Below are 14602 nucleotides of genomic sequence, written 5' to 3' on the forward strand. Positions count from 1 at the left end.
CTTGAGTTTAGCTCGAATTCTACTCGAGCTCGGGGTTAAACTCACTGAGTTTGATATTGTGCTCAATTTTTTAAAGCGCAAACAAACTCAAAATCAATTCTCAAAATCAATTCGAGCTTGACTTTTGCTTCACGAGCACAAACTTAGCCTTACTGGGCTTGACTCGTTATCACCACTAGTACTCTCACACTCTTCCTATCATGAGTTACACAAGGCTTTTCCTATTATTATTATTATTATTATTATTATTATTATTATTATTAATATTACAATGAAGCAAAATATAATCAAATCAAAGTAATAAAACGTACCTAGTAACACCAGTGGTAATGTATTTGTGCATGGAAGTCTTCTAAAAGTGGGCTTTTTATCTGGGCTACGAGGTTACGAAGTGGGACCATTCATCTCTTTCGAGTCCAGCTATGAATAATCTACACCACTAGTACCCTCGGTCCCGTTCATTTGTTTGTCTATTTTATTTTAGGGTGTGTCTCAGTCAATTATTCGCCTTTATAGTATAAGAATGATTTTGATAGGCAATTGGATCCTCCACTCTTAATTTAGTATACTCGTTAACTCGTATCTAATAATTGATATCTTCCTTTTTTCTTTATTTTGTGCATCAAACAAATGACCGGGATAGAGTGAGTAGTGAGTATTTCGCAGCCTCCCTCGTGCCATGGCGGCTATGCAACTCATCATTGAATAATATTGTCATTTTGTGTACCAAACAACAAAATATTTTCGCATTTATTGTATTACTCTCCTTGTCTAATTATTGTAATTTTCACCTTCTTTGATCTTGACTCTACGTGATTGTATTATTCCAATAATGCACTTACGAGTTACGACAATATATAATCCCTTAGCTTTATCTCGATCAATAATTATCTATTACATTATTTTGGGCACGAAGATTAAGAAAAGAAGAAATAGAGTGATTCTGAACCATACAAAACATCAAATCTTCACATTTGCATATGGAGATTGATGAGTCTGACAATGGTGGTATCTAACATACCTTTATTGCAAGCAAACATAGCAATGGGAAGTTTTGTGTATTTAATAGGATTACAAGTAAAATGTCATTTGATTTTACAATAAAATCGTGTAAAAATGTATTACACGAGAATTTGTGAATCAAAAAAGATGTAGCATTCTTTCGGTCCCAATTATTTGTCCAATACTTTTATTTTTTGTTAGAGGTAATGTAATTAAAGGTAACAGAAACAGAAATCACAAACATTGATCAAAATTCAGCATAATATTCCTCAGAAGACGACTCTAATAGAGCATTTCCGAGATACTTGAGGAGTCCCATGTTGAGCTCCGCGGCATTGCTCACAGTCCAAGTGGTGGTTAAATCCGGAGTCCCTAAGACAATGGGTGGCGTAAACACTCCCTTATTAGAAGCTTTTATCGCTTCTGAAATCCTTCTCCAATTCCTCTCCAATATAATAACATTATCATCAGGGCGAAACCCACTTGGAAAATTATCAAGAACCGCCTGTTGGATGTACCCAGATCGCGCCGCCTCAGACACCATTTGAACGCCAACCATTATTAACTTAGCTTCAGCTTGTACGTTACGCGCCTTCCCGTTAACCGCTCCAAGGTAAGTAACAAGTTTGGCAATCCCTAACCCAGCTTGTTGTCTAGTCATTTTAGCCGCCTTTTCTAGTGCTGCATAACTTTCGTCATACTCGGTTATCTTTTGCTGATTTGCGGTACCCTTCGCCTCTGGGAATAGTTTGTCTAATTGAGCCGAAGTAATTTGGCCATCAAAGTAATATGCCCGAAATACATTTCTATCGTTCTTAGCAAGATATGCGACCCCGTACAAGTCGCTACGTTTTAGACCAAGTGAGACTGTTCCTGTCGCAACTGTAAGATCGATCCTAAGAAATGTGGCAGTGGGTGCACCTATTACGGGTATACCAGTACCACCGTAGTTGAGCTTTGGATCCTTCACATCGTTTCGAATAGCGGTGAGAAAAGTTGAGTATTTAGCTTCGGTTGGATTAGCGAGATCCAATGGGATTGCATTCGCTATCAAAGCCCATGACAGCAGGATGGTCCATGTTATTGTGACGATTAGCCGATCCTTCATCTTTGTATTTTTACCTGTTGGAAAACTACTTTTAGACATCATAAGTTTGAGCAGAAATTAAAAAATATACGATAAAATATTGATATCTAATAAGGTAATGATAACGTCACGTCACGCGTGAGAGACTTTCGTAAATGAGAGAGTGCTTGACTTGAAAATCGGTGTCACCAATAATAACGCAATAGATACCATGAGTTTCGACGAGTTATTCATAGACTATATCTAACGAAATGAATACAAAATTTTCATTAATTAAGTTTCATTTGTTTACCTTCAATTAAAAACTTGAAATATTCTTTAAAAAGAAAATAAAGATAAACAAATAAATGAAATGAAGGAAATACATGCGTACCTATTAATTAAATCCGGTTGTAGATTGAAGTGATACTCTTGAAGAGGAGAAGATGTTTAATATGTGAATGAAAGTCTTACATTTAGAGGTCTTTTTATAAGAGCAAAGAGATTCCAAAGAGTTTGCCAATTCATGTTTTTCCCATCCAAAAATGAATAAAATTAACACCTAACATGCGTGTTCCCGCATCCCTCGCAATTAGTAGATTATACAACCAGTTGTATGCGGTTGTACGGTGTAGAATCCGAGCTGTGTATTAAAGTTTTCGAGTTTTGTTTAAAAGAATCCGAGCTATGCTGTCAAAGATATCCACAGCAAGTCAACGTATTAGACAGCCTAACCGACGCAGCCAGTCGGCCTGTAACTTGGGTCCCGGCTAGGCAACCAGCCAGCCGGGAGACATATCCGCGTACTCATATCCAAGACCCCTCGGCATGGAGCCAACCAGGCCCGCCGGCCTGCCATGGGTCCCTCGGCCGAGGGTAGAACAGTCTTTCCACCTGCTAAAGCCACTTGGCCACTACGTGACAAAAGGTGAAAGTCTATAAATACTCCTCAATCCTCATTGAGAAAAGGATCCAATTAATCCACAATACATCCATAAACTCACTATTCATCTGGTATTAACTCCCTTATCTCTCTACAATATACTTTGCCAAGTAACATACAACTTAATCCCTTTAAGTTTACTGACTTGAGCGTCGGAGTGAGTACGCTCGGTACCAAGCCGAGCCCTCGGTTTGTTCATTGTTTCAGGAGAGGCCGAAAGGAAGAGTCAAGCAAAGTCATCATTCTACAAGCTTACGTGGTAACAAATCTGCTCTGGAATTACACCCGGAACAAACAACTAATATTTCAGATAATTGTTTTACCTAGTGTTGTTTGGTAAAGTTATTTCAGGTACCTGAAATGGCTTTTCAGGTACCTAAAATGAAAAGCTCGGAGACGAGGGTATGGTGATTTGCAGGTGCAGCGGAGATGTTGATGAAAGGCGGTCGTGGTGATGACGAAACATGGTGATGTGTGGTACGAAATGGAGGTGAATGCTGCTGGTTGTTGCACGAGCAGTATGGTGAAAGTAAATGGTGATGAGTTGATTGATAATGGGAGTTCAGGAGAGTATGGTTGACAAGGGTGATGAAAGCAAGTCATTGGTTGAATTTGTCAACCTTTGACTTTGCTACTTTTGTTTAATACTTGATCTCGCATTGACCCGTCTCGCTCCTCGATTTCCGTTCCCTTTTATTCTAACTCGAATCTCCACTTTATTATACCGCCTCGCCTACAAATTATAATGAAACGATATTAATGTTAATATTAAATAAAAATCCAACTAATTAATAAATATAACCAATACGACTAATTATTATAAATTAGTAATTAAATGAGCTAATTAAACATTTAACGCACACAAAATCGAGTTGAATAAGAGTAAAAGTATGGGTACAAATGATACTAAATTACTACTTATCAGTAATATTGAATAGTCTATTCACTAAGATGTTATTGTTATGTTGGATGTGATACGAGATTGATGTAAATTTGTTGGAGTTGTATTGTTTAATATTTTATTCACTAAAATGTGCATGCGTAGTAGTGGAGTCGTAACTCTCGGATGTAAATGGATGTTTGAATTGTGGTATTAATATTTTGAGAAAATCGTTGTGCTAGTGCATAAAACTTTGCAGGTGTTTAATTTTGGGTTAATCCATTTAAAGTGAGCTTTTGTTGTATGTTGATACTGCTGTTGTTGTTGATACAGGGATTTTTAATGCACTAATTTTGTAAATTTTAAAAAAAATAAATAATAAACATCAATAACAACGGTTATATGCTAAAAAACCGTTGTTAATAGTCAATTTTAACAACGGTTTTTTTAACATATAACCGTTGTTATTACTTTTAACAACGGTTTTTTTAAATATAACCCTTGTTAAAAGTCTTCACAATTTTTTATATTATAACCGTTGTTATATCTTTCCCACCAAAATTTTGTCAAACTTTCCACAACGACTTACTCGCAACAACAGCGGCTTTTAACCCTTGTGAATAATTTCCACAACGGTTTTAGTAAATAACCTAACCGTTGTAAATACATGTTACAACGGCCGCTTTAACAACGTCCGCTTTTCGTTTTAACAACGGTTTTTACCCGTTGTTATAGCCTGTATCTGTAGTAGTGTTTGCAGGTACTCTCGTGCACTAGACATCAGGATGGCAATATGAAGCTATCATCAGCGCAACAATTCCATGATATAACCAATTCGCCACTAGAGCGTGGGTTGGAGGCCTGCAGAAGACACCAGAATGGCAACCTGGATCTATAGTCAGTGCAACACCAATGACGAGTCACCCAGCATCTAGCCAGTTTTCTAGAGGACCCTGGTTAGGAGGTACTCATGTTGGTTCTTTCCCGCCTGTTTCTAACCCCTTGCAGAAGCAGGTAGTTCGTTAGAGCATCAATACCTGGAGCTGAGGGACGTGATGTACATGATACTAGGTGTAGCACGTCCATTAGAGAAAGCGGCACGAGATAGCTATACAAACTCATCATTCGTGGACGACATAGCCCTCGTCGGCGTTCCCAAAGGACGTGTACCACCAACCATGACGCTCTATGACGGAACTACAGATCCACTCGATCACATCAACCACAACAAGCATAAAATGATGGTGATAACCACAACCGGACCTTTAAAAGAAGCTTGTATGTGCAAAGGAGGAAATAACAAATTACGATGTTTTCTTTAAAAAAAGGAAATATGGTCTTACTAACTTATCCTCACATTAAACAAAACTAAAAAAAAGGTATAAGATGTCGCTGCCATAGATCAAACAAGTGACCCTTAGGCAGACATACATTCACCACTACCAACTGAGACAAGTACTTCCTCCATTCAACTTCACTCTACCTATTTCACTTTTGTACACTATTCACAATTGTGTATCCAATTTCGATTTTCTCTCGATACGTAAATGGAAATATATTCATGTGAGATCTTGTTTGATTCGTCTTTACGAGTACATTAAAAATATCTAACTTTTATAATTTTTGCAAATACGTAGCTAATGATATTTAGCGCGTAAAACACGCGTTGGCAAACGTGAAAAAAGAAGGTGGTAGAGTGGAGTTGAATGGAGGAAGTATGTTTGATGCTAGTTTTATGCACTGTTATGTATATATCTGTAAAGTACTGCATTTTCAGAAATTGGGTCCCCAAAATTTGGGGGTCCTGTTCAAATGAATGGGTTTAAACACCCTTATATCTGACCCTGGGAAAAAGAATAGTGTTCCGCAGTAGTTGAGAATTTTTGATAAGCTTTTCTACTTTGTGCACAATAACAATCACTTTTGAAATATAATAATCTAAGTTATTTGTTAATTTTTTTTTTTGACAATAAGTATTTGTTAATTTAGATATTACAAGATATGATAATTTCGAAAAGCTTTCCTACTTTGTACACAATAACAATCACTTTTGAATTATAATAATCTAAGTTATTTTTGTAAATTTAGAATGAGATTTTAGAATTTTGATATATTATATTTGAATGGTGTGACTCCTATAATTTTGCTAGAATCGTTGTGGGATACAATTATCATAATCATAATTACTAGTTTGGATGCCCGTGCGTTGCAACGGGGTAATTAACTTAGTTAAAAAAAATTGGTTATAAGGTCTTAATATTTACATCTTATCTCTAATCATTTATTTAGATATGATCAAAAGTCAAAACATCTTATTTAAGAGACGCAAAAGATGTTAGGTTGATACCTAAGTTCCAAGGATGCCTCATATTTATAATCATAAGACCACTACATCTTATGTTAATCTTTCGATGTGGGACAATTTTATTATTTTTATATAATCCTACATTATTTTTCAATGTGGGACATATAACATACTAAGAAGTATACAATTTTATATATGTACAAATTATATGAAATCTATACGCTAATGATATCATTTTTACCACGAATCAAATTATGTTATTTTCATAATTTTCTTAATGATATTTTTTTGCCAAATGAAATGTAAAATTTTTTATATAAAAATTAGAAACATCACTTGAATATAATATAGGAAATAAATTTTATAATAATTAAAAGATTCTCCACTTTATTTTTTACATCAAAAAATATTATTTATAATACTTTCCTAAATTAATTTTTAAGATCACCCCACCTTATCTGAATTTTCTAATGTGGGACAATTCAACTATTTATATGTAGTATATTTATTACACCTACATTATTTTTCAATGTGGGACAAATAACACACGAAAAAGTACACCATCTTTTTTGCACCTATTTCGATATCCAACCCGATTTAATAATGAGAAAATATTATACTATCTATTTATATTTGTACGTTTTTTCCATTTTTTGTCATAATTAAAATATGTACAAATGATATGATTTAAATTACATTTTTTTCCTAACACGACTTTTAAGATGTAATTGAGGGACAATAGAATGTATAAACAAATGCAAAATATTTCTTTTTTCTGGTGCGATTTTGATTAATGGTTAAAAATTATGATGTATTTTAGTTACTCAAATGTAATGAGGCATAATAATTACCTATATTTGAAAGTTAAAAAGATTTAATTCTACTATTTATCAAAGTAAAAAAGCTCATTATTGATTTGTTTGTGGATTCAAGATTTTTCTATTGTATTATAATTCATAAATTTTCTATTTTAGTGCAGAGATTATCATTATATGACACAAACAAATTTATGTATATTAGCACACATTTTATTTTTTTAATTATGACTCTGTCTTAAATAAAGTTATTATATTATCGATTGTCTTAAAATAAACATTATAATATCACTAATATAGTAATATATAATCGCTTTTATAAATATCTACGTGATTAATATTTGTATGGTATTGTTGTAACTAAGGTTTGCCGTTAATACAAACTCTTATAATAACTCTCTAAGATAATTTTTAAGCGATTCAAAAGATTTTGGGTTGATACCCCTAAGTTATGACTCATATTTATAATCATGTGATACCTCACTTCATGATAATCTTCTAATGTGAGACAATTCAACTATTTATATGTAGTATATTTACCACACCTACATTATTTTTCAATGTGGGACAAACAATATACTTAGAAATACACCATCTTTTTCACACCTAATTCGACATGTAACTCAGTTTAATAATAATAATAAACAAATACTATAGGAGTACTATTTATTAATATTCGTATAATACATTTTTTTAACTTCTAATCGTAATTAAAATATGTGCAAAAAATATATATATCATATCGTGGAGTTAATGATATAAACTCTTAAGAGTTCTCCAAGACAATGTTTAAGAGACTCAGAAGGTTTTGGGTTGGTATTTAGGTTCTAAGGATACCTTCTATTTATAATCATATGATCACCCACCTTATGCTAAACTTTCGATGTGGGATAATTCTATTATTTATACGTAATATATTCACCACACCAACATATTTTTCAATGTGGACAAATAACATACTTAGAAATACACCATTTTTTCGTACATAATTCGACATCTAACTCAGGTTAATAATAATGAGCAAATACTATACTCCCTCGATTCAAGACCAAATACAACATTCCTTTTTTTTACACTATTCATGAACGAATAGAATCTTTACTATTCCTTGCAATATGTAAGACAAAATATGGTCATGTGGGATCTTATTTGATTCACCTATAAAGTACAATGAGAATATCAAATTTTAAATTTTTTATAATGTAAACTTAAAGATATTTACGTTGTAATTTGTGTCTTGGCAAATGTGTAAATGAAAATGTTGTATTTGGTCTTGAATGGAGGGAGTACTATTTATTAATATTCGCACGTTTTTTTTATAATATTTTTTTGGCAAATGAGATGTATAAGTTTTTATATAAAGATTATAAACATCACTTGAATATAATACATAATATAGAAAAAATATGTATATATCATACTGTGAACTTAATAATATAAACTCTTAAGAGCTCTCCAAAACAATACTTAAGAGACTCAAAAGGTTTTTGGTTGGTATATAGGTTCCAATGATAACTTCTATTTATAATCATAGGATCACCCACCTTATGTTAATCTTTCGAAGTGGGACAATTATATAATTTATACGTATTATAATCACCACACTAACATTGTTTTTCAATGTGGGACATATAACATATTAAAAGAAGTACACCATCTTTAATACTCGTATGTGCAAATCATATGAAATCTATACTCTAATGAAAGCATTTTTTTGCCACGAATCTAATTATATTATTTTCATAATTTTTATAACGACATTTTTTTGCCAGATGAAATGTCAAAGTTTTTATATAAAAATTAGAAACTTCTCATGAATATAAAATAGGAAATATAGATATTATAATAATTAAAAGATTCTCCACTTTATTTTTTATGTGGAAAATATTATTTATGAAACTTTCCTAAATTAATTTTTGATGATGTGGACGCTCTAGAATCGCTCGAAAAAACTCTTATATATATATATATATATATATATATATATATATATATATATATACTAGATTTAATACCCGTGCGATGCACGGGCCTATACGTATTTTCTGTAGGGTATGTGCTTGTATAATTAATACCTCAATATTAATACAAACTATTTTTTTATGAATCAATCTCATGGATAAACTCGTAAATATAGTTAATCGTAAATCGGTAAATATGGAGTTTGATTCAAAATATAAGTCCGTAAAAGGGTCAATTTCTCGCGGAGTTCACTGTTATTCAGCCATGGTGCAATTTGCTCATATAGCTAACTAAGAAAGATGGTTAAAACCAAATCATTTAATTTTATGGTTTCAACTAAAAATGAGTATAAGTTCTTTAAATATTGTCAACCATAATATAACTAATGATAGTTTATAAAAGTTGGACTCTGAAAAATTAAATCTAAACATGAGAAATTTTTTAAAGTAAGTTACGTCGTAAAATTACGTTACAAATTACTTTGGTAGCGGTTGTTAAAATTTGGATTATACGTGGTAGCAGTTATAAAAAAACCCTAATATTTAATTCTTAATATTTTACAAATATTTTTGTTCTTAATCAAATGTTAATTTAGAATTTATGATTATTTTTATTTTATTTGTTATGTATTTTATAGTTGCATTTATCTTAAAATATAGTAATTATTGTTATCATTTGATTTTAAAAGTGAAAAGGTAAAAAAATTGAATGATATAATCAAGCTCAAGTTAGTTAAGTTTGAGTTGAACTCGAGCCGATTTCAAGTTTCTGAGCCAATGCCAACCCTGCCCAAGCACACGAGACTCAATTACTCCCTACTCGTATGTTTGACTCCAAGGACTTGAGACATGCTTTTGAAATGTTAATACAAATCATAGGTCATTGTAGACATAATTTTCTATTGAAGTATATTATTTTAAATCATTTATATTCATATAGGCAAACAAATAATATTCTCTTTGTATTAGTATCTAATATGCAAGTGTTTAGCCAAAGTGGGAATTACAACTCTTTCGAAATCTTATCCTGCACGTGTTTACTTTTACCTACACACCCACAGAGTAGTAGTAATCCTAGAGAACTATTAGAAAATCGTAAGTACAACAAAATAATTAAAAAAGAGTCACGGTAATTAAAAGATCATGATTAGCAGATCGATGTGGCGCCATAATTTATTATAAAAGTATATAAAACTAATCTTTTTGTGGAATTATATCAATTGGTGTAACATCATTACTTTCACAAAATCCGGTTGACGATATTTGATATTTAATATTTATTAGAATAAAAAATATACATGACCAACTTCAAATAAAAGGGACTATGTATGTTAATAAACTCTCTCTATTCTAATCAATTTTATACATTTAATTAAAATATAACTCACATATATTCCAAAAATGTATAGAAATGATTTGAATGAAGAGAATATAAATCTTTACATACACATGTATATATAAAGGAGACGTGTTATTTGCTTAATACAAATTCTTCAACATTATCATCTCATGATAACCATTTTTGTTCTTATATACTCCTAATATATCGTAATAATAATACGGAATAGGACTTAATAACCAAGGGGTTATTTTGACGATTGTTTCATCACATTGATCCCTAATAGAATAGCTAGTACGAAACTGACTTTAAGGAATCCCAGTAATCTAGTATTAGCAAAGTTATGGAGAAAAAGGAACATACATCGGATGTATTATCTCCAACTTTTTTTTTGAGCATATATGTATTTTTTTTTAGCTTATTACCTCAAACTTTATTTATTGTTGAGTATATGTGTATTTTTTTGAGCATATTTATAAGTTAGATTTTAATATTTTTTCCATCAAAACTCAAATTTAACTAAACTTTATATGTAATGTTTTTGAGTTTTATGTAATTTTTTAGAGCTTGAAGTTTAAGTGAATATACTCAGAAACTTAATAGTGAAACTCAAAAACTTTAAAATAAAACTCAAAAACTTTATTATAATGCTCATAAACTATAGAATTAGAGGTAGTACCTCAGATATATACTCCTCTTACTGAAAGTTATGCGGCATTACTTACATAATTATCAGGTACACATTAATAGGTCCCTAAAACTCATAAAAAACATCAAATCACTCTCACAATTCACAATTCAATATTTATGCATATGTCATACGAAGTGGTTAGTTCATACGAAATTTATGTTGCTTTCATACATCCGTCTTTTGAATAATTAGACTATTTTATAAGAATTGTTATAATAATATAGATTTCATATTAAAAGTATATTCAATTTTTAAATTCTCGCCAATCTCAGATCATGCTTGCCATCTATACCTTTAGCGCTACGCGTCAACCTTTTCTGAGTGTAATTAGGCTCAGATTATCATCTGCATCAGATAACATGGAGATCAAAACCTTACCGTAAATCTCGACTCCCTATCAAATGACCAAATAAGAACACTTTTGAGAATGACAAATAACAATCAAATTAATTACTACAATAAAATATATAAAGCAAATGTGTATACGATTAGCTTGATAGATATATTGAAGTAAGTAAAAGCTAAAAATAATTTAATTACAAACTAAATATGAAAAATCGTATAACCCATACTCCGTAAGGATAATGATGATACCGCCTAAGTTTATTTAGGAATATTATATACTAAAATTTACACTTCATATCGACTTACAATGAATATAATATTAGCTTTCTTTGACCGATCACTTATGAATCATCATATCTCCGTTATCCGCCTGTCAACATACAACAAAACATATTAGCAATCAGACAAATTGGTAATTAGAGGTAGAAAAAGAAAATTATAAAAAGTTGAGACATAGGAGGGTTATTCTATTGGGTTAGAGAAGTATTATATACACGTATGGAGTAGTAGTGTACTCCTAGAATTGTAAGACTCAAGAACACTTCAGATTATTCAATTTTCAATTCCAAATCAAACTGATCGTAGGTGTTTGATTTCATAGAAACTATATTGTCATTGGACTCTCAAAGTATATACGGAGTATACATGTAATAATAAGTCGGTTCATTATAGGATTGTAGTAATACTCAATTTATGGTAATAGTCTATCTAATATTTTTTTTATTAAATATTCCATATAATAATTTATTTAATGCATCTCAAGTAGTTCATTAAAGTTGGAGACTCTATAAACGCTCGAAAAAAGCTTCCTTTATTAATATACTAGACTAGACTAGATTTAATGCCCGTGCAATGCACGGGCCTATTTGTACTGGTCTATTTTTAATAACGTAGTACTTGGAAAATATTAGCAAGTCCTATTATTGTGGTGTCAACTTTTAAAAGCAAAGTCAAAGGACCTCAAACCTAGAAATTAGAATAAATAGGATCATTAACAATAATTAACTCTCTAATATTATCTTCTACAAATAAAGAAATTAACATACCAAAACATATTGCGGAATTTATTCTAAGTTTATAAATAAATGGAGGATTTTTTTTATCGAAATCTTAATTTGAGACGAAATTAGCATTATCAATAATGAATTATTTAAATTACACTAAAGCATACGATCTCCGTTCTTTATGCCTGAAAAGAGCTAAACTGAACTGTATTGAAGTAAGGCCCTGTTCTTTTTGGGCTAAATAGAGTCGAGTTTAACTGAATTGAGCTGAAGTGAAATATCTTAAGTGAGTTGAATGTAGACATTTGCTGAGTTAAATAGAGTTGAAATAAGTTGAGCTTAACTGAAGTAAACTGGAATAAGTCGAAAAGAACATGGTCTAACAGTAATTTGCGAAAAGAACATGGTCTAACAGTAATTTGCGAAAAGATGAAATGTAACTAAACTAAACTGAAATAAGCTAAAATTAAGGTCCAAATGAACATAAACATATAATACTCTTGATTCCCTACAACTATATTTAAAAATATGAACTGTAACTAAACTATACTTCCCTTTTTTTATCTGACTATTTCACAGTTTGAGACACGCACTTCTCTCTTCAATATCTCCCAAACTATATGATTAAATATTGTGATATGTATACTCATATGAAAGAGCTTTTCATAAGAAATTTAATTGTATAATTTAAACTATTATTTTTGACCAAATGTATTTTTGTATATATTAAAGTCAAAGACTCGCCTTAAAAAGCAAAACGTCGTATATTGAAAAACAGCTGAGTACCTAGCATACGGTTGGGTAATTGACTAACTTGTAATTTCATAAACTATTATCTTTTTGAATTTCTAACTACAGTTGGTATGCGATTGGCTTTATTGAATATAATGTGATAAATTATTATCTTCAATTATTATTGGACTCAAGATTATTACTCTCGCCTTTCGTATGTGTTAGATCAAAATTTGAAGCAAAATAAATTGTGAACAAAATAACATGTAGGTTAACTAAAGAAAGACCAAAACTCCCGATGGCGTATGAAATTTGGATATGTAGTATATACATTAATTAATGGTTGTATGAAACTTTGTTGGCTATGATTTTTAGCTAATCCCTTTTTGATACATGTGATCAAAATCATATTGAAATCAACGTTTGATATAAAGCAGGTATTAGGTAAAGTATTATAACATAAAATCTCGTTCGTAATAACATAAGTGCAACGTATGTATCGACAATGTATCTCATCACCATTGCAATTAAGATTCTAAAATACGCCATAGTAAAAATTGCTCAGTAAATCCAACTAAATTTAATATTTAATAAGCTTAATAGCCTTTGAGATATTAACTTTGCAATAATTTTCATTTTTTATTGATGGAGTAACAGAGAATAGACCTGAATAATAAAATTAAGATATCCTCAACAATTCCAAACTGTACGTAAACAAAGCCAAATAATTACAAAGTAGAAAGAGGAGATGAATTAATTACAATTATAAACGTGAAATTGTGGGGGTGATACGGATACCAGTGATCAGTGATTAAATCGTTGCCGGATATATAAGACGATGTTTGGGGGTTAGCCACTGATAAGATACAATTTGAAAATACCACCCGTTAAAACATTAAAAACTTCAAATCAATACAATTGCTTTCTCGAAAAAATCTAACCTCTGTTGCGTAATTGTCGTGAGCAACTGAGCATCATCAATAAATCCGACTTGATGTACAACGTACAATCCTATAGTCAAAGAAAAAATTATGAAATCAGTAACAAATACATAAAATACAATAATACACACAACAATTAACAATTAACAATTAAGAATAACTGCCTAACTAAGCTAATGACGGTATGCAAGTATGCAACAATGGTAATATATATATATGAAGACAATCATGATTGTATTATACCAGAAGTCTAAAAATTGTTGTTGCTTTAGCCGTGGTAGAATTCTTGATAGACTATAATAATGATAATATTTGCTTATCTATTTGCTTATTATATTATATAATTAGGTAGTTCGTACTCGGAGTGTTTCGCAAAGGTTGGAGTCTCTCAAATCGCTCGAAAAAAGCTTCCTTTATATATATATATATATATATATATATATATATATACTAAATAATAAAACACAAACCACCCAAAATGTTTTTCCCGCCTAACCTAAAACATAACTTTACAATCTTCTACATTTAGGCCCATTAATTAAAATTGTCCACCATGTTAAGAGGAAAGTAAAGAGAGA

At 31.1% G+C, this 14602-nt stretch overlaps 1 protein-coding gene across 1 annotated transcript; it reads right to left on the reverse strand.

The window, feature by feature from the left end:
* Positions 1 to 1175: 1175 nt before the first annotated feature.
* On the reverse strand, positions 1176 to 2593 carry LOC141645958 (ribosome-inactivating protein saporin-4-like). The gene is made up of 2 exons (XM_074454097.1): positions 2463 to 2593; positions 1176 to 2124 (listed from the first exon to the last, which is right to left on the reverse strand). The coding sequence occupies exon 2, from the start codon at positions 2108 to 2110 to the stop codon at positions 1250 to 1252; it is 861 nt and encodes a 286-aa protein (XP_074310198.1). The 5' UTR covers positions 2111 to 2124; positions 2463 to 2593; the 3' UTR covers positions 1176 to 1249.
* Positions 2594 to 14602: the final 12009 nt, after the last annotated feature.

Source organism: Silene latifolia, chromosome 3 (genome assembly GCF_048544455.1).
Source record: "Silene latifolia isolate original U9 population chromosome 3, ASM4854445v1, whole genome shotgun sequence".
NCBI lineage: Eukaryota > Viridiplantae > Streptophyta > Magnoliopsida > Caryophyllales > Caryophyllaceae > Silene > Silene latifolia.

Bases quoted from the DNA above. Each gene is read 5' to 3' on its own strand.
- LOC141645958 (XM_074454097.1), bottom strand. From the start codon at position 2,110: ATGAAGGATCGGCTAATCGTCACAATAACATGGACCATCCTGCTGTCA.